This window comes from Ursus maritimus, unplaced genomic scaffold (assembly GCF_017311325.1).
Source record: "Ursus maritimus isolate PB19 unplaced genomic scaffold, ASM1731132v1 scaffold_23, whole genome shotgun sequence".
Taxonomy (NCBI): Eukaryota; Metazoa; Chordata; class Mammalia; order Carnivora; family Ursidae; genus Ursus; species Ursus maritimus.
In genome coordinates, this window is record NW_024424786.1 from 766631 (window position 1) to 792892 (window position 26262).

The 26262-nt window shown below is 51.8% G+C and overlaps 1 protein-coding gene across 2 annotated transcripts in view; it reads right to left on the minus strand.

The window, feature by feature from the left end:
* Window positions 1-26262, minus strand: part of GALNT18 (polypeptide N-acetylgalactosaminyltransferase 18) — a 338672-nt gene that overhangs the window by 130155 nt on the left and 182255 nt on the right. For both annotated transcript variants that reach the window (XM_040638811.1, XM_040638810.1), the window contains exon 3: window positions 20666-20832. In XM_040638811.1, the coding sequence (XP_040494745.1) occupies window positions 20666-20832 (167 nt within the window). The remainder of the gene's footprint in view (window positions 1-20665; window positions 20833-26262) is intronic.

Genomic DNA, 26262 nt, shown 5'->3' on the forward strand with positions numbered 1-26262 from the left:
CACCTGGCCTGGTAGTGCGGCCGCATCTCATACATTTTGGCGGTCTTAGATCAGGTTCTCGAAGAACTTAGATCGGTTCTTGAGGGAGTGGTTTAACTGAGTGCGACTCTCAAGTAACCCCTGTAAGGGAGGAGAGAAGCAGGTGAGGGCAGGGAAGGGAGCAGGGCAAAGCTATGAGTTCAGCTGACGTCGAGCTCTGCTCCACAGGGAGCGTGGCTGGCACCCAGGCTTATCCCATCTTGGAGCAAGGGTGCGGTTTTAAACACCCATTTCAATCAGGCAGGAGGGGCCTAAATGTCCCAGACATTTCTGGGTGAGGCAGCTCTCACCACAGAGGGCAGTTCCACAGAGTGGGGTGCAGCCCTGAGCTGCTGGCCGCCGACACGAACAGCCCCTGGGGGACAGGCGGACTGGCCAGTGAAAGGAACCAGGGTGGGACACCCATCAGTGTTTATAACACTCAGACTCCCCCTGGCATCTGGGGAGCCAAGGGAGTGACCCCAACACCTGTTGCCAGTCAGCCTGCAGCTTCCTTCCCACTTCCTGAAGCACACCCAGACCTTACAAGTGTGATTCTATCCCAGTTTTCCATTTTGCCGTCTTAGAACTGCCCTGAGACTCTTCTTGGCCAAGGCCTGACCCTATTAGAATTTGCCAGTTTTCCCCAGAGAGTGCCCCTTGCCCTTATTCTCCCACAGCTGCCTGGACTGGACTTTACAACTGCCGAGGCCGTAGATCTCTGATCCCTGCCCCAGCCTGAGTAAATGCATATAACCTGCGGGAACTCTGTCTGTCAGACCCGCTGGACAAGGACACAGAGAAAATGTGGCCGCAGGTCTCGAGGCGCTGCGGGCTCTGCCTGTGGGCAGCAGGTGGACCTCATGGGGCGGGAGGTGTTCTAACCTGGGTTTGGCTTGACTTGTCTGCTACAGAGGGCCCAACATGCCTGGCAACTTGGCCTGCGGAGTTTTGGACAGAGTCAATGTCACAGGCTTTTGGAGATGCTATGGATGCTTCACCCATATCCTTGGTGCCTTGTCCTTTCAAAGTGCCCCTCTCTCCACCACCACCATTTCCAGAACGTTTGCCCAAGGGCTTTGTTCAAAGCCACAGAAGACTGCCCTTCCCCAGCACGTGTCAGTCTGAAATGCTAGAAATGAACACCCCCTGCGAGCAGCCCTGAACCAATGGGGTATTTACACCCCAGCTCCCTCACCTCTCAGGTGTGATTGTTCTGACACATGTATTTTACATCATTTCCCAGAGTTTCCCCGTAGGTTTAAGCTCCACCTGCCTGGAGGGGTGCCTGACCTGATAACATACTCTTACTGGCTGCTTCCCTACCTTGTCTTAACTCCCCATCCTGCTGGTGTATCTCGAACTTCCTAGATAAACTACTTGCTCTTGAATCCATGTCTCAGGGTCTGTTTCTGGGGGAATAAACTCCAAGACAAAGCCAGAGCCAGACCTGCCACACATGGGTTAGGCCCTCTACAGGATGCCATGACATCCCTGAGCCCAATGGTCAGGATCCCTGTGGGAGCTCTTTCTACACCAGACCCTCCTGTACTGAGCAGCCCTGGAGGAGGCAGCAGCCTGGCCAAACATCCTTCCAGAGTTCCCACACCCCATTAGGATTCGAAGGCACTCTTCACTTTCTCTAGAGAACATTTGATCCTGGGAGGTGATTCTAATCAGGGGTTTGATCATCCTAGAGATGACTCCTTGTGCGTGTTCATTCTTCCCAGGCTCCCTCAGGCCCCTTAACAATATTAGACCGCAATTTCAGGTTTATATAATTTGGTGCTTAATGCACCTTCCTACTAGCCCAGAACAACTGAAGTAACCTGCCGAGATGTCAGCCGCACACTGGAGCCACCCCTTCCTGTCCCCCCAGGGAATGTGGCAGCCCCCAGGGCTCAGCATGGGGGGCATCGCGGTGCAGGGGATGTCCATCAAGGATGACTACTCAGAGGTCCGGGTCCCTGGTCTTCGAAGCCTTGCTGTGTAGACCCAAGTATTCTGCCATCCTTCAAGGAGTTGGCTCCACCACCAAGCCAGGTTGGCTGGTCCTGACCCCGGGACACAAACCCTGCTCAGCAGTGCCTAGGTGTTCAAATAGCTGCTTGACACCTCCTCGTAGACATCTCGCAAGCATGTCGCATCTATCACATCCAAAACTTCACTCTGGTTTTACTCCCTAAACCTGTTCTTCCCCCGACTCTGTCCCCCGTCTCAGTAAATGGCACTGTCCCTCATCCCATTCTTCAAGCCAGGAACCTGGCTTTCGTCTCCAGTTCTTTCCTTTTCTTTCGCCTACATCCGATCACCAGCAAATCCAAATGGATCCAAAGCAGACCCAGCTGCTCCTCATCTCTACAGCCACCACAGTCCACACCACCATCACTTCCTGCCACGGCAATATGGCGTGGCCATGGCCACGGTAGTATGGCAATCGCCTCCCAATTGATTTCCCTGCTTCCTCTCTCACCCGTATCCAGACTATTCACTCCAGACCAGCCAGAGAGATCCTCTAAAAGGGACAGTCGGATCACACCTCTCCCCATCTAAAATCTCCCAATGTCGCCCGCTGCACTGAGATACTATTCCACAAGGTCCCATGTGATGAGGCCCCTGCCTGATTCCTCAACATCAACCCCTTCCTTGCCACCTTCCAGGCACACTTGCCTTCTTTTGACTCTGAGAACACATCAGGCTCTCTCCCACCTCCGGGTCTTTGCCTGTGCTGTTCCCTCGGCCTGGAACACTGTTCCATGGCTCTTCATGTGGCCGACTCCTCTTCATCCTATAGTGCACGGGTGAGAGGCATCCTAATCATCTCACCTGGAGCAAGACCCCTCCACATTTGGTTTATTTCCTATCATCCTATTTATATATCTAACAGCTTTTATCACACTGTAACCATTTGACTTGTTTCTTGTCTATCTGTCCCACCAGACTGTGAGCTCTGTGAGGGCAGGGACCATGCCAGCCGCATAGTCCCAGTGATTAGCACAGTGGCCAACATACTACAGGTGACAATCCATATTCTGTTGCTGCATCACAAAATACCACCATCTCAGCAGCTTCAACACAAATTTATTATCTCATAGTTTCTGTAGGTTATAATTCCAGGTATGGGGTGGCTGGAATCTCAGCTCAGGGTTTCACTGGGCTGAAATCAAGGTGTCAGCCAGCACTATAGCTTTTTTTTATTTTTAAGATTTTATTTATTTATTTGACAGAGAGAGTGAGAAAGCACAAGCAGGGGGAACGAGGAACAGTAGATGGAGAGGGAGAAGCAGGCCCCCCGCTGAGCAGGGATTCCGATGCGGGGCTTGATCCCAGGACCCTGAGATCATGATTCGAGATGAAGGCAGACGCTTAACCGTCTGAGCCACCCAGGCACCCCAGCACCACAGCTCTTATCTGGGCCCCATCGAACTCTTCTAGCCTTACTGGTGGTTGGCACAATTCCTTGAATGTAGGACTGAAGTCTTCCTGCCAACTGTCAGCTGGGGCCACTCTATGTAAGGAGAGGGCACCTGTAGTTTCCGGCCCTGTGGCCCCCAAAGGCCGTTCACAGCATGAATATTTGATTTATTTCAGGCCTCCAACAGCACATCTCTGAGACTTTCCTTTCTGCAACCAGCCAGAAGCTCTGTTCTTAAAAGGCTCATGTGATTAGGTCAGGCCTAACTGATTGGAGACCTTAATTACATCAGTAAAGACTCTTCACAGCGGTAGGCAGGTTAGTGTTTAATTGAATAACTAGAAGTGAGTGTGCACCAGAGGCCAGGAGTCTTGGGGTTCCATCTTGGAATTCTGCCAACACTGTGATCAGTACCTATTTGCTGAATGAAAAAAATGGACCTCCTTCTGGCCACCTATTTGTATAAGCGGCTTATCCAAGCCTATGTGAGTCCATCTCTAGATATAAGGAAGGCAGTTAAAAAAAAAAAAAGCCTAGTGGGCAATATAAGAAAGAAAAAGATACATTAGAGTTCGGAAATGTGGATTCAATCCCCAGCTCTGCCACCATCTTGCAGTGACAACTCTGGTGATTCACTACCGCTTCTGACCCTCAATTCCTTCATCTCTCCAATGGACATAAAACAGCTATGTCATGAAATGGAAAAGATCAAATCCATCCATCTATCCATCCGCCTCCTGACTCATCCACCCACCCACGCATCTGTCTGTCCATCTCTCCAATCCATCCATCCATCCATCCATCCGTCCATCCGTCCATCCGTCCGTCCACCTACCCATCCATTTATCCACCCATTCATCCATCCATCCGTCCGTCCACCCACCCATCCATCTATTCACCCATCCATCCGTCCATCCATCCATCCGTCCATCCATCCGTCCGTCCACCCACCCATCCATCCATCCAACCCTCCATCCATCCGTCCATCCACCCACCCATGCATCTATCTGTCTATCTCTCCAACCCTCCATCTGTCCATCCGTCCATCCATCCATCCATCCGTCCGTCCACCCACCTATCCATCTATCCACCCATCCATCCGTCCATCCATCCGTCCGTCCACCTAGCCATCCATCCATCCAACCCACCATCCATCCGTCCATCCACCCACCCATGCATCTATCTGTCCATCTCTCCAACCCTCCATCCATCCATCCATCCATCCATCCGTCCATCCGTCCGTCCACCTACCCATCCATTTATCCACCCATTCATCCGTCCATCCGTCCGTCCACCTACCCATCCATCTATCCACCCATTCATCCATCCACCCATCTACACACCTCCCGATCCATAGGTTTTCCTCTCTGTCCCGTTCTGTCTCTCTGTGTCTCCCTCCTTCCTGCGGTCTCCCATAGATGCAGTGGCATAATAGAGGAGCCCAACTGGAAAGTGGGAGGATGGGATTTGATTTTCCTGCCGTGCGGAATTGGGGAATTCGGTGAGCAGCAACCTCATCCACAGCTGGACTGATGTATTGTGGGAATGTCAAGTATGCAGGTCTAGAGGGGAGTAGTTGAACACCTAAGACTATGGAAAACTCACTCCAGAAAGATTAAACGACAACCTTGAATGTTCTTTTCAGAGAAAATACATTCACTTTAGGCAATACCTCAGCCTCATGCCTGAGCAGCCCTGGTCAGGAACAGTCGGCAAACAACTTTGTTTTCTTTGATTCTCTGTATTAGTTCTCATGTTTAAGCCAAATGAAATTTGACAACACAGACAAGCTTGCAGACACACTCAGTCCACGGGACTTAGCTAGAAACCTCTTTCAATGTGAGGGAAAATACTCCTTTTTTTCAATGTCTAAGCACCTCAGGGAGGATAGGAGAAGTCAATGCTGCCACTGGGCGGCCTGGCATTAAAACCTGCCTTGCCTTGCTGGCATTTTCTGTCACATCAGTGAGTGTCCACTGGTGACAAGTTAATTCCTTCCCACTCTCTGGGTAGAGAACCCTCTCTCCCTCTTGATCTCATCAGCAGGTTTCTTCGACCAGTTCCCCTCTGAGACCCAGGTCGGGACACTCTGCCAAGGCATGCTGGAAGCCTTGCCTTCACCATTAACCCTGCTGGAGATACTCTTCTTAATTTCCATTTGGCTCGGAACCCATGTAAATGCTGAGCCCTGATCTAATTTCTAATTCAGTTCTGTCACCCCATCAAATTTACTGGGTGAGAAAGGGTTTAAAGATTTGGGTTTGTGAAGTTCCAATTCACACTTCTTTCCCCAGATGAGACGCATGAGGCCTAGGGTTTTTCCCTGAGTCTTACTTGGCTTTGACATGCTGTGGTTATTCACTCCTAGATGGCGACCACCACATTTTCAACCACAAGGAACACAAACACACTCCACGGCCATCCCTTAGGGTTTGAGGTCACAGGCAGTGCAGGAAACGGAGGCGTCTTGGGGAAGAGAATTCGGAAAGCCAAGGTCAGTCCTGGCGAGCTGCGGCACATGCAAACCATAGGCACCCACAGCCCGAGTCGGCCCATGTGAAGGCCTGAGCGCTTGCTTCCCTCCCCGGCCCTCCCCGCCTCCTGCCCTCAAGAGAGGTCAGCTGGGATGAGCCCCGTCAGAAGGCCATGCTGCGGCTCTAAGTGGCTCCCAAACTGTCTGCTTCCTCTGCAGCTTTCCTGAGCACTGGACACTCCCCTCCCCCATTACGGGCCTGGTTCAGGGTGCCTGATGCAAGTTGTAAGGTCCCAAGATTCGGGGATAGCACAACAATGGCACCCAAGTCCACAACCTAGGGACAAAATCCATACCTGGACTGCATGACGACCAGGTACTTCTCTGAAAGGATGATCGACCCCGAATCAGGGCCGCCCTGAATCAGTGGGACTAAAACCGTATGCACGGCCTCTGACTTGTAAAGTTCTCAACTGCACACAGTGAAGGGAGCTGTACAAAAGGAGAGGTGGATTCAGCCTCTCTGCACTGGCTGCTGTCTGAGATGTGGGAAAGCAGCAAGCACGAGAGGGAGATGTTTGCACCAAGCATGGCTGAGACAAACGGCATCTCCACAGAAGCTTCTCTGTCTCAGACTGGGAAGCGATATGACAGAGGCTGCCAGACAAAAAGACCAGGAGTATATCTGGCCTGCCCGTGTGGCTCGTCCAGCCCACCAAACGTAAAAGTGTGATCTCGGCCAGTCTTGCCGGCTAGGAACAGGCTGGAGCCAGTGTTGGCCGCCCCTTTAGGCTGAACTCGGGCTCATTCTCTTATTCACCACAGTTCCACCAGCCCTGTCGCCTCACCTCTGACGTCCACCTTAGCGATCGAGCCTCAGTAGTAACTGAACTCAGGACCCCTAAATGTGGCGGCAAGGTGAAGGGCTCAGCTTCTGCAGCCAGATCCAACTTGGCTCAAATGCCGAATCTGCCATTCCTAGCTATATAACCGGTAACTTCTCTGAGCCTCGGTGTTGTCATCTGTGAAATGAGCGTGATAATAATAATACCCACCTCCTACGGCTGTCCAGAGGCTTATGTGTGTGAAGTAACATATCAAAGACGCTTAGAAAAAAGGAAGGCTCTTGTTAGTATTCACTTAGGCTAAGATTATACCAGCCCGGGGGTGGGTACATATGCATGGGGAAGACATTCTGATGACAGAAATCCTAAATAGCTCTGTGCTCAGCCGCATGTTGTCCAAGGAAGGGGGCGTTGCCTTCCCTACGACTTCGCAAGCTCGCTATTCCAGTCTCTTGGTCTCTGTTTTCATTTAATCATCAGATTCATCAAGTCCTTGTGGGGCACAAGGCATCCTTCTGGGTTGAGGCCTCATGGGGAAGAGAGAAGGAGGAATCAAAGAAGAGGGCTCCATTCAGGGCTAAGTGACTGCTGAGTCTGATTCCTCATCTGTAAGACGAAGGGAGGTACTGGAAAAGTTAAGATAGTGTGTAAAAGTGTGTCTGTAGTACAGTGCCTGGAACACAAGATGATCCTTTTGACTCTTTTCCTAAAGTCTAATTAGAAAGACACAAAAACAGAGGCAGGTTCTGTCTTTTCTTCCACTTTCATATCCATATCCATATCCAAATTCCATTCAATTTCCAAGGCCTGGTTCAAATGCCAGCTCTTCCAGGAAGTCCTCCCAGAATGACTGAGACCTCTCTCTGGGCTCCCCCAGCACTCTCCTTTCATGGTGGCTGGTGGCCCTTGCCACCTCATTTTGTGTAATGGCTATTTTTTCTGGTTTATCATATGCACTAGGCTGTGAGCTCTCTGGAAACAGAAACTGTTTCTATCCATCCTTGCATCTACGGTGCCGAGTGTGGTGCCTGACACTTGAGGACACACTCTTTGAACGTCTGATAGATGAAGGAGTACAGTTAGCGAACCCCGGAGCAGGGCTGCTCTCTGGCTCTGCCATTAACTAGGTGTGTGCCACTGGGAAACTCACGGGACGTCTCTGGATCTGTTTTCCCTTCAGGAAAGTGGGGAGCTAGGGATGGATTTTAGGGTTGCCTGCTTCAAGCTGCCCAATGTTCCATAAGGGAAGCCCATCTGGGTGGGAGAGGACCCACAAAGTGAACTAGGTCACCCATCTTATTCGTAGGTCAGGCGCTGAGTGGAGAACTAGCTAAGCCAGGGGAAGGCCACTGGAAGTCACAGTATGGGGACCGGGGATGGGAAGACAGAGGGACACACATGTCTTGTTACCTAGGCCCTGCTCTCCCTGGTTAGACTAAAACCAATGCCGTCCTTCAGCAGCACAGAGGAGTCGAGAGTCAGCCTTGCGTCGTCTAGTAAAAGCAGCCTTCCATTAGTGGTGGTTCACATGAAGCCTTCCTGCTCACTGATCAGACAAACCTGGGCTTGCTTTCCATTCAAGAGCTTCTCTCCCTAAAATTCTACGTACATCTTGAACTCCCAAGACACGAGCTTCTAAAACCAACCAGAAATGAGGCATCTCATTTCTACATCTGTGCCAAAGGAGGGCTGTAGAGTCTGTCTGCTTGACTAAAGCTCGTCAGAGGCAGGAACCGCATCTGCTTCACCACCACCTCCCCAGTGAGGAGTCTGGAACCTGCTTCTCGGTTTGTTGAACGAATGCGTGTGAATGGTTGGAGAAGCACAAGAGGCCTAAGTCCCTGTGGGCCTGAGCAGAGAGGTGAGGCAGTCCCTGAAAAAAACAATGGAGTTGTTCCCCAATTTAGGGCCCCAGAGAGCAGATTAATGCCTTGGTAAAAAACAAACAAACAAACAACAAATCTGCTCTCCCGCAACCACGACAGTAAGAGCAGATTTCTAGTGACAGGCAGTAGAGGTGGGTCCACACCTCCTGCTGGACCTTCAGGCCCCTGTCATTTGTCCTGGCTTCTACCATCTCCTAACGATGTCTCCTGCACAGTCTTCCACCGTGCCATCAAACCGGGGCAGTGCCGGTCTCCTGGGAGCCCTGAAAGCTAACACGCTGGCGTGGCCATAAGCTGGTGTGGCCACAAGCTCCAAAGTTTGTCCACATGTTCCCCTTTTTTGCTGAGCCCTCCAACCCTGGAGTTGCTGGAGGACACCCAGGTGGCGGTGTGATTTGGGGCAGCCTTTCAGAAAATCAATGCCACCAGAAGGCATTCGGTACTCCAAAGATTTAATATCGGTAGGAAATATTTGATTGTTGGGTTTCAAGCTGTGTTAGATATGCGGGCAAGCAGAGGGAGGACGTCCGCTTCTCGGCAGCCCCTGGCATTGACTGAGTTTCCACTGTCAGCACCAGTCTGCCCATGCAAGCCGCTGAGCAGGCCAGGCTGACGGCCAAGAACGGCCAAGGAGCCATCTCCCGCTGGCTGCGCTGTGGGCTGGGGGAGTCTGACCCTGGCATTTTCCAGGGACAGCTGGAGTCCCAGCTGTGGCAGCGGGGCCCCTCACCTGAGGGCGGGAGAGGCGTCCCCTGATTTCCTTCCACACTGGCTCAACGCTCTAGCTCCAGGAATTTCCCCCTCGACAGATGGTCACACAGCTGACCGCTGGAAGAAGGCCTTTTTGTATTTGGCTCCTGCTGGCTTTGTTAATCAAATACTGGTCATCTTGGCTGGTCTGTAAAGCCAAATGGTCCAAAGTCTTCCCGCTGCTGACCACTTACAGGGAGCTCATGAGCTACGGAGGGCAGGCCCTTTGCCCTCCTGGGGGCCCTTCTTGGTTGTCAGGGAAGCACACTGGGGAGTTTCTGATTCCCTGAGTCAGTTGTTTGTATCAGTAAAGGGGCCCAGCACAAGTGACGGGCCACCCACCCCATTGCCGGACTCAGGCAGGCTCTGCTGTGTGGCAGGCTGGGACCTCAGCAGAGTGGCTGGTGAGGACAGAGAAGAGGTTGGCAACATGCAGGACCGGAGCTAGAGAAACTGATCGAGCTCTGGGGCTGGTCCACCAGAGGCAGTGTCCCCACGGGATGGGCATCACTAACTAAGGGTGCTCATTTCAGTGGGAGGTCCCGGCCCTGAGAATGTGGGACGGCAGGTGGATCAGACCAGGGGAGCAGGGCCCCAGCCAGATGGTACGCAGAGCGGGGCAAGCCTCTCAAATAGGAGGGTTGGCCAGATCTAGATGAGGACCCCAGAACCCAGCTTAGGGGGTAAGGGATCCATCCCAGGAGGGAACAGCAGAACTGATAGAGAATGGAGGCAGAAGACCAAGTGTAAGACCAACTCAGAGGAAGGATGGGGTAGGGAGGGCAGCAGGTGCAGGAACAGACCCAGGCTGTAGCAGCTCTGTGAAAGCCGTGTTGCCCACCATGGGAAGAACAGACTCTGTTCTTCTCTGCAGAGGTTGGCACTGGCTGGGCTATTAGCACATAGCACCTTGATGTGTGTTCTAGAAAGTACTCCCCTTTGGACTTCCAATTAGAAAAAGGCATTTCCGACACAGACTCATAGCAGGATGCGTGGCTTAGCAAACACAGATCCTGGGCGAGATTTTATTCCCCACTCCTCGTCATCTGGGTGCCCACTGAAGGCCATAACCTCTAAAACCACATGTGGTAGCTCAGAGACGTGGTTCAGAAACAGACACGACTGAATGTGTAGGAAATATTTATCGGATTCCTTTCGACCACTGTGTTCATGGGCCGAAGCACTTTCCAGTCCTAGGGTGGAGGCTCGAGTCAGGGAGGGAGGGCACTGCCTCTCCAGAGCAGCCAGGAGCTCAACAGTCATACAGTTTCCCTGGGAGGGTGCTGGTCAGCACCAGAGTGCATGATCTGTAGCCTGGCCAAGAGTACCCCTCAGGCAGGTGACGAACCGTGCGGCAGGGGGAGGCAGCCCCTGGCAGTACGGAGTAAAGGTGCGAGGCTCCGGGACTCCTGCAGAATTCAGTGCTAGGCTGCTCCCATGTTGAGGCCACTGGGTACCCACTGCCAGTCTGACAGATGGGCTGTTCTAGCCCCAGCAGTCAAAGGCATAGGGGTGGGTGGTGAGGAGAGCCGTCAGCTGACTGGGCCGACAGCCCATGTGCCTGGCCGTATAAACACCTTTAAGCTGCCTGAGCCTTGCTTGTAATTAGATTAGCTATATGGGATTCTTTAAGCTCCATAAAGCACGATACTGTTGGACCATTCTTTTCCTTTGCTTCTTTTTTTTTTTTTATTTTTGCAATTATTCCAGCTGCATGCAAAGCTGTTGGTATTTTTACAGCTTGGAATGAGTATCTCTTGTGTAGGACAGCATCTTTGAAACATTAAACAACAATTAGGCAGCCTCTGGGCCAAGAGATGATGGGGTCTTTGCAGGGGGTGGAGGGGGACCCAGCAGCTGGTGGCAAGCAATCTGGGAGTTCTGATTCTACTTCGCCACTACTCTGTGATTGTCTTACCAACAATTAAAAATAACAATGATGCACAGTTGTGCAATTATGTGTCATTCATCAGGATTGTGAAGGTGGCTCCAGGTAGTGATGGAGGAGACTCGGCCACCATCTGTGGGCCTTGCCCACCACTGCTCACACAAGCCCCAGACCCATATGGTCAAGTCCCAATCCCCAACATCATAGTATTTGGAGGTGGGGACTTTGGGAGGTGACTGGGTCAGAGGAGGTCATGAGTGTGGAGCCCCATGATGGGCTTAGTGCCCCTTATAAGAAGAGCACAAGACACCAGGGCTTGCTTTCTCTCCACACACACGTGCGCCAAGGAAAGGCCATGTGAGGACAAGCAAGAAGGCGGCCATCTATAAGCCAGGAATCAGGCTCTCATCAGACCCTGAATCTGCCAGCACCTCGATCTTGAACTTCCCAGGCTCCAGAACATGGGAACTAAATGTCTACTGTTCCAGCCACCCAGTCTCTGGTATCTTGCGACAGCAGCCCGAACACAGGAAGACGCCAGGTGCAGCCACACTTGCACACGTTCTTTACGCACGCTCATACTGCACCGATGCGTGCTCACCGGTTCACAGCCACTCACTCACACGTGCTCACGTGTGCACACCCCAACTTCGTCCTATTGCAAAGGAAATAGGAAGGCGACCCTCACACAAGATGACCTAAGCATGGCTGCCAACTCTTCAATTTCCTCTCAACACTGACACAAGCCTAGAGCCTCCAGCCAGCACACGTCTCCTTCTTACTGGACCCTGGGCAAAGCTCCAGCTGAGGGACAGCCATACCCTTCTCTCAAGTTCCTTCTTTGCCTCCTTCTTTGCTGGCCCTGTTGCCCAATACCATTCTCTCTCCAAAGAATGAGGACAAAATTCCAGTAAGTCTTTTGAAGTCAGAAACCCATGGTGCACTGGACAGCCTTGTTTAGTGGTCAAGGGCGTCAGCTCTGAAGGCAGACAGCCTGGGTTCAAATCCCATGTCTGTGTGACTTTGGACATGTTCCTTAACTCCTCTGTGCCTGCTTCCTTGTTCTATAAAATGACATTGATGCTGGTTCTTACCATTATCATAGAACACTGATTAATTTATAAAAAATACTTGGAAGAGGCTCGAGCACATGTTAAGTACTCATTGCGCTGGGGCTGCCTGATTAGGACTCTGTCTACCCAGAAGCACTGGGGGCCACTCTGGTCAGAGGCGGCCCACTGAATGGTGGTCTAGCCAGGGGCCTGGAACACAGCCCGAGGAACATCTCGTGGCCACACCTGCCAGTTGCCCTGCACTGAAGTAGATCCAGGACCTGTACCTGGGGGGGTCTGGGGTACCCTATGTGAGACACCAGGACACAGGCCCACCATTTTAGTGTGTGTGTGGGGGGTCATCCTGGATTTGATACACCCTCCCCAATAAGTAATGAGGCGGGCTGGCTGTCAGGGGAAAACTAGACAAGGAACATATGGCCACATTGCTGAGCACAGGACTAGCTTCATGGCACTCCTGGTACCAGCTCCCATGCTGTTCCCTCCTCTTGGGGGCCTTACCCTCTACGATGGCCTTTCTCTCCAACAGTGTGTCCTTAGATGCCCTTCTGATTAGGAGGCTGTCCAGAGTTTATTTCTAAATTAAATTGTCTCACTCCTCAAAAAACAAAACAAAACAAAAGTTCCCAGGCTCCCAGCAGTGTGGTGAGCAGAGAGATGTGGGTTCCAGGGCCAGGGGACCTGGGTTTGACTCCCCATCTTACCATGTCCCAGTTATGACCTTGTGCTCTGGTGACTTCTTATTTTTAGCTCAATGAGACTTAGCGTCTTCATCCATGAGACAGAGATGGTAAACCCATCTGTTTCCCTGAGGGATTATAAGTGTCCTTTTGTAACCACTTTTATTGAGGGAGTACTATGTGCTGAACACTGGACGGGGTGCTGGGACACTGAGATGCCCGGCCCCATGTCTCTCTCACACTGGTCACCTTGGCTAATCTGTGCTAAATCGCTCACTATAACTTAGTGAGGGAATAACCAGTAAAAATGGTGTGTGAGGGAGGAAGCCAGAGCACGTGGGGGTCCTTAAGGTGAACTCCTGATCTAGCTGGCAGGTGGAGTGCAGAGCCACCCATCGAAGGCTTTCTGGAAGCAGTACCACCTGAAGAGTCCCTGAGGCTTCAATCTGGCAAAGGGGGTGGGGTGTGGGAGGACAGTCATTCATTGCTGAGCAGAGCAAATGGCCCGGAGCCTCCGTCACCAAACCTAGGGAGCCTGGCCACAGACTACCACTCTATGAAGAGTGCAGACGGCAGGAAGAATGAACACGGGGCTGCATGGGGACACAGCGTGGGGTGGGGGACAGAGCCCTGGTGGGAGTCAGACGACCCGAGGGCTACCTCAGCTCTGTCACTCACACGCTGTGGCGCCCTGGCAAGTCTCTATCCTACATAGGTCCTCAGTTTCCTCCCGAGAGCCACGTGGGGTTTGATTGTATGTCTGTCTGCCTCTCATGGTGGCGGGGGAGGGACAGCCCCGTTTGCTCTGTCTCTAGAGGCTGCCTGGTTCTATGCCTCATTCTGCCAACATTTGTCAAAGGTTTCAAGCAAACGTGACCAGGGAGAAGGCTGGATCCATGAGCAAAGGGTACTCATCACCAAGGAGAGAGACCATCCCGTTTCCAGTGTATGAGGTGCTGGGAACCGGCCATTCTCTCGTCGGAAGGCAGCGGAAGAGGACAAGCGTCAGGCTGGGGTTAGACTGGGCACGTCACTCCAGCCAAGAGCAGACTGAAGTCTCCAGGGAGCGGGAGTCTTAAAAGAATATTCGCTATTGCCATTGCTTTGATGCCCTTTAGTCACAAAATTCAGATTCATTTTGAAATTTCAAGTAGCATGAAGAGAAGGGTATATGATTTTTAAGTTTATCAAAAGAGGACACGAGTTAATATAAAGAAACACAGAAACCGATGAGGCGCCTGGGTGGCGAAGTCAGTTGAGTGCCCGACTCTTGGTTTCCACTCCGGTCATGATCTCAGGGCCGTGGGATCGAGCCCTGCGTTGGGCTCTGCACTCAGCACAGAGTCTGCTTAAGATTCTCTCTCCCTCCCCTTCTGCCTCTCCCGCTCGTGCTCTCTCTCTCTAAAATAAATAAATAAATCTTAAAAAAAAAAAAAAGAAAAGAAAAGGCAAACCCAGAAGCTGGAGATAGCACAGGAAATTGTTTTGGCAGTAGAGGTGGCTGGATGGTGGGATGTGGTGATTCCGGGACAGCTGGCGAGGGAGCTGAAAGAGCTCGTGTTCAGCGAACACCTGCCCTGTGCCAGGTACTGGGATACCGGTGTCGCCTGGATGTGCTCACCATGGGGGCAGGGGCGAGTGCTGAGCTGTGCGCTCAAGGCCGTTCAAACACCTGCAGAGGGAGCGACGACGGAATGAACGAACAGGTGAATGCCAAGAATCAAAGGCAGGGATGATTGTGTCGGCGGCAAATGCTGGTGCTTCTCTCCCTCTGGAGGTCCATAAAGGTTAAATCACTCAGTCCCCGCTAAAGACATTGGCCCACTGGGATTCACGGAGAGTACGGTAATTAAAACCAGGAGGCTCAGAGCTGTGTTCCCACCATTTCTTGAGATAACGAGGAAGAGGAGCCAGGAGGGGAAATACTGCCTCAGAGTCGCAGGGCAGGAAGGGCAGGCAGGGCATGGCCCCCACGTCAGGAATGCCTGCCGAGGCTGAGTACCGTTGAAGGGAGGAGGCTTGGGCTCAGCCGTCTGCCTCTGTGCATCGGATCTGAGTTCAGGTCACGTTGGGGTACCAGCACGGGAAGCTCCACCTTCCTGTTCTGCATTCTGCCCACCACTCACGTCATCTCCCTGGGATGTGGCAGGGAGGTCCCAAGGGCCCCACCCAGGGAAGACACACTCCACCCTGCAGTGCCTGCCGCCCAAGGCTTGCTCAGGGAGCTTAAATGCCTACTGTCCAAGCTCCACAGCTGCAGGACAGATGGGGGACAACAGTTAGAGCAGTGATTCCCTGAGGATGTCCCGCTGCATGAGAATGCTCCGGAAAGCTTATTAAAATGCAGATTCCAAGCCTTGCCGCAGACCTACAGGATCGAAATTCATTCGTTCGTTGAATCAATATTTATTACACACCTACAAGGACCAGGAACTATTCTAGGTGCTAGAGATACAGCAACGAACAAAACAGAAGTCCCTGTCTTCGTGGAACTTATATACAGTGGGGCGAAAATGTACAAGTAAATAAAGTCCCCAAGGGAGGACAAGTATATCAGACGGTAATAGGTGCTGTGGAAGAAAAGAAACAAGGAAGGGATGAGGAGTGACAGGGGTAAGGGCTGCCATCCCAAACAGGATGTCATTTTAAATATTTGAACAAAGCCCTGAAGAGGCAAAAAAGCAAGTTGTGCAGATATCAGGGGTAGGAGCATTCCAAGTGAAGGGAGCAGCAGGTGCAAATGTCCTGAGGCAAGAACGTGCCTGAATGAACCTCTGTATTTTTAATCAAGCTCCAACACTAAAGTTGGAGACCACTCTAGCAGAATGACAGCACCCTACACAGGAGCCAGCCCCTGAAAGAGTGGAGCTTGTTTTGGAAATTGCTAAGCAGGCAGAGAACAGGGACTCAAGACTCCAGCCCTTGGCTTCTGAGGGACAGAGTGAAGGATCTCAAGGGGCTTGGATGAAGAAAGGGTCATCAACGGCCCCTTTCCTGTGTGTGTGGAAACATGGGCCTGACCCCAACACAAAAATGCCTGCAGAGGAGTGGTTTGGGGAGACAAGGCAGGAGCACACGCAGAAAGTGTGACATGGCCCGGGAGGACATTCCGAAAGCTCTGTACTCCCACTTCTCTTCAAGTTTTAAACACAGACGTCCTTTCCATCATGCCTTATCTCCTTCAAGCCTCCAAACAATCCCTGAAGTAGGAATTCCACATCCCAATTGCAGAGATAAGAAAAATAGGGTTCACAGAGGTTAAGAGCGCACAGCCAGGAAGAAGCTACAAAGAGCTGGAACTGAAAAGCTGGCCGACGGCCAAATTCTGCAGTCTTCCGCGCTCTTCCCCCCGGAGCACACTGTTTTGGGAAGGAGAGAAAAGCAAGAGCTTCCTTTAAGCAGTGGCTACACATCCGCTATTATTACTATTACTAGTTATTGTTACTGTCATTAAAACTCAGCCTTGGGGCACTCTTCACACCTTGCAGCTTGCACAGCACATTCACTGCTGTTACCTCCTGTATCCTCAGTGGCGATGGGGCAGGCAGGGCGGGCAGGGGCCGATGTCCCACACAGCACGTAAAACCAAAGCAAAGACCCATGGCCAGGAAGTGAGAACTGAGACCAGAAACTGAGTCCTAGTATGTTCCATTTCGTTTAGATTTATTTGCAGGACTCCTTGAGGTCAGGGGCTAGATGGCCTTCACGCCCTTGGCCCAGGCTGGGTGCCACATAAATGTGTGTGGAACTGAACTGACTCGGCCTGACACGAAATACACACGATCCCTGCGTTGAGCGAGATGACGCCCCAGAGAAGCCAGCCCCAGACGGAGCCTGCTCAGGATAGTGTCATAGAGCCACCTTCCCCCAGGTCAGGCTGGTCGCGTCTGAAGGGCCCTTCTGCCCTTTGCCAAGGCCTGATGGCTCACCTCCTGCAAGAGCCACGGTCTCAGGGGTCTCGTCCCTTTTAAGAGCTCATCTCAGGCTCAGGGAGGGAGGGAGAGGGAGGGGACCCATTACGGTTATCTCCTTGCCCCGTCCACACAGGGGTACTCCAGCCAGCACCCGTCCCCTCCCAGCATGCCTCCCACCCACCCAGGGTTCTGCAAGCTGCAGGGTCCTGGGACTGAGCCCTATTGCTCTGCCAGCCCCCCAGCACCCCTCCCAACACCCCTCATTGCCTCTAGCAATCTCCTTCTTCACACATCGGCTCCTCCAGAGTGGGACGAAGACGGGCCTTTTCTTCCCCCAGGCAGCCCTCACTTCTGTGCCCTGGAGGCCATCCTCTCCTCCCTCCTCGGAGGCCTTGCTCCATGGCTTGGCCTCAAAGGAGGCAGGCACCCCCTCCCCAGACCAATGAAATCACCACAGCTAAGGGATGGCCACCCGGATTTCTTAAAAGCTCTCCAAGCAATTCTGATGTGCAGTCAGGCTCTTGAGAGCAACCTGCCTTTAGAAAAAGAGAAATAGAACACAATACAATACAATACAACTGAGTAACACAGACGAGACTATAACAGAAAATATCATAGTGCTTCGTGCATTAGAAGGCTAACTATTGTTGCTTAAAAGTTTTGTTTCAATAGTGTAAGCTATTGTATGAGTGTAAGAAGGCGTGTCATCCTGGGTCATGATGCAAATGTCTTTGTTGCTGTGGATTATGGTTAAAATTTGTTCAGTGAGTACGTGTGTGTGTGTGTGTGTGTGTGTGTGTGTGAAACACTGCTCTAGTTTCTGCTTTAGCTCCTGATTCTCTTTTACAGCCAAAATCCCTCACAGAAAAATCGACCTCCCTGTCTGCTCTTCATCTGTATCTGGCTTCCACAAACCTCAGCCCTGGTCCTTTACCAAAGCTTCCTGNNGAGGTTTCCATGATCCGCGCCTTCCAAATCCGGGGGCTTCTTCCCAGACTCGGTGTCCTCCAACTGTCTGTGGGTTCATTCAAATAAATGACTCTCACTCTGGGAATTCTCTCTGTCCACGGAGTCTGTCTTCCTCCAGATTGTCCTGCCCACTCCTGCTCTGTCTCTCACCAGCTAACCCTCTCCCTCCTGCCTCCCCAATGTCTCACACTTAGTATTCTCGTGAACTTCTTTCCTTCTGCCCTCTTTTCTTTGCCACTGTCTCCTCCCAGTCAATGGCTTCAGTTATTCTGTGTATAAGACTCCAAATTTATGTCCCCACGGTTCCCTCTCTTGAGCCCCGGCTGTGCAGTGGGCTACGCAGCAGTCTCCTGGGAGTGGACATGAAGGCCGGGGAGGGCTAAACACTGACGGGGTTCAATTCAGTCACACGCCTGACTGTGTCAGGCCGCGAGGCGAGCAAGGCAGGGTGACCATCCCCATTTTACAAAGGAAGAAACTAAGACTCCGAGACATCGAGGGATGTTTTCATGGTCACGCCTCCAATGGAGGAGAGGATCCCAGAGCCCAAGACTTGAGACTTCAGTCCCGAGTTCTTTCCCTTCGCACCATGTGCTGGAGTTCCACATGTATGAAAGTAAAGCTATGGCTTCTTCATTAAAGCAGAGGTTCTCAACCAGAGCTACGCAACAGAATTATGAAGAATGCTTTTAAAAACAGAGATGGCCAGATTCTCCTCAGACTTACTGATCAGAATCTTCTGAGAGAGAGGTTTGCTTGTTTAACTTTATATTTTGAAGTAATCACGGATTCATAGGAAAGTACACAGATATGTACAAAGAGGTCCCGTGACCCTTCACCCCGCCTCCCGCAACACCGACCTCGTGCAACTGCACAACTCTTACAACTGTAGTACAATATTGAAATGAGCACACGGATGTTGCCTCCATCCAGAGCTTTCCAGATCGCTCCATAAGACGTGGACCCACTTGGGTGTGAGTACGTAGTTCTGGGCGATTTTGTCACATACAGCTTCGTGTAAATACCACCACAGTCCAGATGTTTAACTGTACAATCAGTGTCATACTCCCTAGAGCTCAGGGCTCGACAGCTCCCATCCCCAAAGAAGAACCACCCCGCTGCTCCCACTGCATGCATCCCACCGCACCTGTCCCACTGCTCCTTCTGCCTCCCTCCCCTGGGCACACACCATCATCCTCAGGGCCACCCTGGCTTGAAACCGAGCCATAATTCACCAGGCCCTCCTTAGGCCTACCTGCCCTCGATCACCATACCCACCCCTACAGCAGAACAGGGCCAAGGATGTCTCTTGCTTGGGGGATGTCCTCACCCTCGGAGAGATGGCTCATTCATCCTTAGCCTTCTCATGTGTAAAAGCGGAGGGGCCAGCAGACCTGGGTGGAGCAAGGTCGGTGCATGGGTGGGCTAGTCAAGCTGTTCTGGTGTGAGCCGTTGGGGGATGGGAGCTCTCCTAGGCATCCATTCATGAACACGGCAAGGTAATAGTGAGTGGCTGCGAGAAATGGGAGCTGGGCCCTTCCCGTTTCCCTCATGACAGACAAACACCTTGAAAACTACGCTGCCTGTTTGTTTCCATCCTCTGATGTCTTTTCCTTCCTTCACACCCATGGAACAATTAGAGTCAAATGATTCAACAAGCACTGCCCTTCAGAAAGCTCTAAATTCCGCTTCGCAGCACTGCTCCTACACTTCTTACTACACGAGAGAATGAAAAAGAAAATTCGCTTATTGAGATTAAATATATTTCAATTATCTGATATGTTTCAGCTTTAATTGATAACAAAACACAAATTGCCCGTCTGAACTTCTCATTACAGCAACTGATTCACTGGGAAATTTACTACCTGACACCAGAGAAAGCACTAAAGATAACAGAGGCTCAGTGACTCTATGATCCTGTGACCCAGTGGTCTGGTTTTTAAAACCATGCGTTATCCGAAGCACATCCATTTTAATCATCCTATCAAGAAGCACTGGTTTTTAAACCATATCAGTACCTAGTCTCAAGGTTTGGAGAATATTATGGGGGTGGTATATGTAGGTATCAGAGGCCCTGGAACACGCACCAAGGGAAAGAGGTAGTTGGTAGCGGTTGGAGAAGGGGGGACAGAATGGGGTGGGGGCTTCAGCAAGTGTTTGCGGGCCCCATGGGCTTTGCTAAGGCCAGACAGAGCAGGGAGCAGGGCATCCAGCAAAGAAGACAGACTTCCAGCAGCTCTCTTGTTGTCACCGTGTTACACACCCACTACCAGCCCTACCATCAACACCACGGTGACCTTCACCATCACCAGCACCATCGACACCTGAGCCATCACCACCGCCACCACTGCTAAGACAACACAAACCATCTTCCAGACAGAGGCCAAGGAACACTACAAACTGAACTAATGCTTGCCAGAGAAGAGTCCCTGGAAAGGTTCACTATGGACACAGTGGGTGTGGAGGTCACGACTATTTACCTTCCACGGCACTAGAAAGTTAGAGGAGACAGTGCACAGCCAGTAAGGAAAAGCTTGAGGACCAGGCCCCTCCAGGACGCAGAGAGGGCACACCTATGGAGGGAACCTTCCAGAGCAGTGACCATCTAGAATCTCCCATCTCTGAAGCAACATCTCAGAGAAGGAGCAGTCATGGAGAGCCTTAAGAAAATGAGAACCCGCCCAGAGGCTGCAGCTTCTGCCCAGATGTCAGGCACGGAGCAGGGGCTGGGCCCAAGGGAGTTGAGGCACTCACCGTTACTGCTGTTGTCGTCCACCAGGATGATCTCCTTGAGTAGGCGCGGAGGTGTGCGCTCGATGGCGGAGTGGATGGAGCGCAGCAGCACGGAGAGCGCTTCGTTGACGAAGATGAACACAATGCTCACCTCCGGCAGGCTCTCGGGGAAGGAGAGGTTGCGGCACCTAGACAGCAGAACGGCCGGGATCTTAGACCTGCCGGTGACTCAGGTGGGGTCACCCCAGCGGCTGGCCCACCCCACATCTTAGCTCCAGCTTTGCCGGAGGGCTCAGGAGTCCCGATTCTTCCCGGGCCTCTTATCTGATCCTTGAGACAAGCCCTGAGTGTGCAACAGACAGGCTCACACCATTAAAACTGGCGTGTACCGCCACAGAGTCTGAATTTGTCAAGGACTGTCCCAGCTGAATAGTTGTACAGTTTGCACCAACGGCAGTCCCTGGAACTCAGCAGGGGTCACTGAGTATTTACTGGAAGAATGGCTCAGTATTTCTAAGCCCACCAGGATAGAAAATGCAACCAAAGGGAAGTCTTAGTTTTTTCAAAATGGCAGGCAACATCTAGGTGAGGGCGGACCTTTGACGATCCGCCTGAGGAGAGAAATATGTGTCCTTCCAGAGACGTCGACAGCCAGAAGCCACTCTGCCTCACTCCAGAAGACATACTGCCTGGGGCCTCTCCTACTTCTCATTTGTCACCAGGATCCAACCTCCAGAACCAGGCTGAAACTAGAGTCAGAGTCTCCACACGAACGAGGGATGAAGGACAAGTCCAACTTCATTTCACAGATGAGGACACTAAGGCTCAGAGAGACTGAGTCTCCACCGGGAGTCAGCTGCCAACTCGAATCCCAACTCTGGCCTCCGACATCTATACCAGGGTCCTTCCCTCAGGAGAAATGGTTGCTGGAGAGACTGACTCTAACTGTCCCATTTCCCCCCCTAGTTCTCCTAAAACCCTGAAGTCATTGGAGGTCTCTTACCCGAAGGACTTGAGCAAAGCCATTTAAGTCTGTGTGTTATTCCCTATGCGAAGAGGAATGCATGACCACTGCAAGCATTGCATTAGTGGGTGGGAAACCATGGCTGGTGCCCTGCTCCGGCTGAAAGGAGCCATTATTCCAGAAGGCACTGACTCCCATCTTCAGGATAGTTGAATGAAAGCAAAGAGCAGAAATTATAGGCTGTGAGCTCAGAGAGGAGGCTGTCCACTCCCACCACCGGCCACGGACAGCTCCAGGGGCTCAGAGCTGGTGACCATGTTGAGTGGCTCCACAGTGGGAGGTGCGACCAGGTTAGAACACGCAATGATGAGCATAATAGCACAGAGCTTCTGCTCGTCGGCAATTAAAGTGCTGCAGGATAGGAATGGGCCTGTTCTTCCTTAATGAGGGAGGCTGCAGGATAACCAGCGCCGAGCAATTTGGAGAAATCACCGTGGGGCCCCAGCCTGCTTAAGAGCAGGAGATTAATAAACTAAAATCACCGTCTCTATGGTTACCAGAAATTTACAGAAACTTCTCCCATTCTATTTCCAGCTCTCCTTCTCTCTCACCGAAGAGAGGTGGGGGAAGGGGAAGAGTTGAACCTTTTCCCAAATCCTCCTCATACTTACAATTTTAATAAAACCACCAGGTTAACAGATTGGTGTAAAAGGCATTCATTCTTGTATTTAATGGAATCAATATTTGTTGAGCATCTTTCATGAGGCAGGTATTACTGTACGCAGGGCGTGGACGAAATACCTATCCTCATGGCACTTAGACTTCGACAGGGGAAACAGGTAACATGGAAGCAATCTCACAGGAGTACTGACATGAAAAGTATCACAGGGTAGGAGATCAGGGCGATGCCTTGGCAGCTGTTCCAGAAGGCATGGTCAGGGGAGGGCTCTGTGAGAAGGGTTTAGTCAGAAACTTAAATGGTATGAAAAAGCAAGCCGTGCAAAGGCCCGGTGGGGCTGAGGGAACAGTGCTGTGACGGGACAGGAAGCAACAGGGGAAAGTGGCTCATGTAAGCGCCATGAAGGGACGAAGGGATGTGGAGGTGGAGGGAGGGGCTTTCATGAAGGAGAAAGACTGGAAGGACTCTTTAAGCTCATCAGACCGTTTCCAAAATATTTATTGTCCCTGTGAATGTGATTTGTATAAGAGCCATGAGAAGGCTTGTGGCTAACAGTCAAACCCTTTGACTAGTACTTATCTGTGTCTATCAAGACCGGCAGCTGGCCTTTCCTCAGGCATGAAAACTGACAGAAGCGTTAACTTGTACAACCCGCTCGCTAATTGCATTTTTAAAAATAATACTACATATGGTCAAACTGCTGGCACATGACTTTTATTATTATTTTTCAAATAAAATACAGCGAACAGCTGCCAGTAAGGTCAGCACAGGGGGACACGTTCACTGTCCTTTCCACTAGCCCCACCGGCAGTGAAGACCGTGCCCCCGTGTCTGGAAGCATTTCTCCACAGTTCCTTGGGTCCCTAGAGCCCCGCTAACTAGAGCTGCAGGCTGTTTGCAGGTGTTTTCCAGAGCTGGGGGTTAACTGCCTTCCTCTTCTCCCCTCCTTTCTTACTTCTGAACGTAACCACTCCTCCTCCCCGTCCCAAAGAGACCAAGTTTAATCTCTCCCAGTATCAGCATGCACCCACCACCATGGTTTGAACCCCCAGGGCCTGGGGGCCGACTCCTGATGGTCTCCCCCTACACAGAATGGAAATGTTATATTTGTATTATAAGCGAAACTCTGCTGATCACCATTTTTGCATGAAAGACTCTTTCGAACATAAGGTTTTTATACGCAACTGCTTTGGAACATAACAGAGCACCTAGAGTAGTGTATCTCATTGGTACGTGTTTATTGTCTGCCCCCCCCCCCCCGAGAGTAGGGGCTTTATTTTGTTACTATGCTCTTACTCTTAAACCAGAGTCTGGCATACGGTAGGTTGTTGGAATTAAACAAAGCTAACAGGGCTACTGACTTCATGGAAGGCCTAATTTTTATATGCGTGCTACTGATCCCGGCATGTTCCTTTTTTTTTGCAAACCTCCTCCCTGTGTCAGAGTCAGGGCCTCTCTCCACCAGCGGGTCCTTTCTCCCCTGAACTTATGGCCCCAGTTCCTCACATTCAGTCTCGGGCAGCTCTCCGATTCTTGGTACTGTAATTAAGTGATCCCTCCGGGCCAAACGTCCTGACCTCCTTAAATCCTTCTTTCCTCCCCTTCTCTCCCAGCAATAGCTGTGCTGCCCTGGCCTTTCTCTCTCTCCACACCGCGAGGCCCCCTCCCTCATCAGTTTACTGGAACTTAACCTAAATATGGGTGTGGCCGAGCAGAGGCTGAAGGGTGGGCAGGATGAGAAAGACAAGGTGGGACAAGAGCATGAAGCCCCCCAGTTCCAGCTCCGTCCCAACTTGCTGCGTGACCCTGGGCGGGCCACTCTATCTCTCTCCATGTCACGTCACAGAACAAGGGAGGCAGAAGAAACGACCACTCAGTTGTCTTTTCTCTCTAAGATTCTATAAAATTTGGGGTCTTCTATCTCCCACAGGGTGAAAAGAAGACACCTCATTAAAGAATCGGTTTGCGAAGCTGCCCTCCCTTCCACTCAGCACCTGGTCACCATCAGATGCCGCAAGAAACGCCCCTTTACTGTCCTCACGATTACACAAGGTGACCACGTGTCCTGGTTTGCCCACGACTCTTCCAGTTTCAGCACTGGAAGTCCCATGCAAAGTGGGACAGTCGGTCGCCCTATGAGTGGATCACAGCGTCCCCAGCCTTGTTGAGGGTAGGGATGGAGCTTGCTCCTGGCATCTGCTGAGTAAGCTGGTACTACCTTCTCCAAAGTTCCCAGCACACACACACCAACACACAGTTGTGGTTCATACTTTCATCTCATCGCTGAAGCGAAACTTGCATTGCAGGAGAAAGGAGGCAAAAAGAAGGAGGAAGAACAGCCTGTCAGGCAAGATGTCCACATACGTGCTGGTCACACTCACCATCGTCACCACTGAACACTGAACTCAGGACAGGAGCCTGCCTGCCACAGGGCAGCCCAAGGCTTTCGAAGAGAATACACATTCAGGAAGCACTATGGAAGAGAATTGTTCCAGACCCAAGCCCAGCACTTGGGACTCCAGAATCCAGCCACTTGCTTCGCCCATCCATCAGCATTGCCCACACCCCCCGCCCCAGAGCTTTGCCTCTGTATTCACACCCCTGAGATGCTCTCCCCCAGCACTTCTATCCTCCAGGGGTCTGGCGCCCACACCCTCTGCCCCCAGTGCCTACTTCCCACCTGCTCTGGGTGTCTGTCTCTGGGCTCCCTCTTCCCTGCTCACCTCCCCAGGAAGGCCCAGAGGACGTGAGAGTCAGAGGAGCCACACAGGTCTAATTGGCCTTTCCCTCCTGACGTTTCTGGAGAAAGCCCGACTGTACAGGACCAGTTCCTTACTCATTTTGAGAAGAGGCATATTCTCCTATAAAATTAAGCCATAAAAGTTCCCTTTTTACTTTTATTCTTGTTCAAAGTCGAGCCATTTTCCACTAGAGATAAAAACAAGGCATTTCTGAGAAGGGAGTACTACGGCTGTCTAATAAGCTGGAATTGATGGTCATGATAAACTCAACTTTATCGATCTCTGCACACAGAAGGTGATGTGGGATGGGAGCAGCTCTGCAGACACCTCCCGGCAGAGCTCCCCGAGACTGTTTTGATCTGCTTACAAAGCACACTTCTATCACAGTTGCCTGTGAGAGGCAGGGAAGCCGTGACCAAGTGAGGCCAACCCCTGTTCCCGGTGGCTGGGTACCACCCTGGACAGCGGCCAGATGCCTCCATGTGGCACCGGCGGATTTTCTACTCCCTATGACCTTGGCAAATCTACAAGCTCCCAGTCTTTCAGGGTGATAACTCATGGGGAGGCTGCTTGACCTGGGATGGAAGGAGTGGGTAAACCTCTTCCAGGATGAAATCAAAGTCAAATGTGAGCTGTGGCTGCTTGCCAGTGCAAGGGGTCACCAGATCCAACTATGCCAGGGTGCTCGGAGTGGAGACGGGGCCTTCCTGGACCAAGCAGCAGGAAGATGACACGCCCAGATACCTGCTCCCCTGAGTGTCCACAGCCCTCTTTCTTCCCAGGCTTCTCCTAAAAGGCTCTCCCCTGCAGTGGTGGTCAGCACAGGAGGGTTCATGGAGACCACTAACCACCTAGAACATAGACCTTGGGACAGAGCCTGGTCCCAGGGTCAGCACTGCCTTCTTGGTCCTTCAAGACCATCAGTGTCCTCATCCCAGCCTTCCCCCTCCTACCGGCACCCACAGGACTTGCTTGCTCCTCCTCTGACCTCACTTGGGTACACTGCTGGCTTCTTCTAGACCTTTCCAGATGAGAGGCTCCCAGGGTTGCCAGCGTCCAGTCTGCTGGACTTAATGAAACCCACAGATGAGGGCAATGAGGGGATTCTCGCTGAGCATGAGGATAGTCAAGATTTCTACTCCCTCTGGCTGGCAGCCCTACCTCCGTGACCTCTACAGCTGAGAGACTGCATGGTGCCTGCTACCCCTACTGCCCATGGACCCCTTGCAGAATA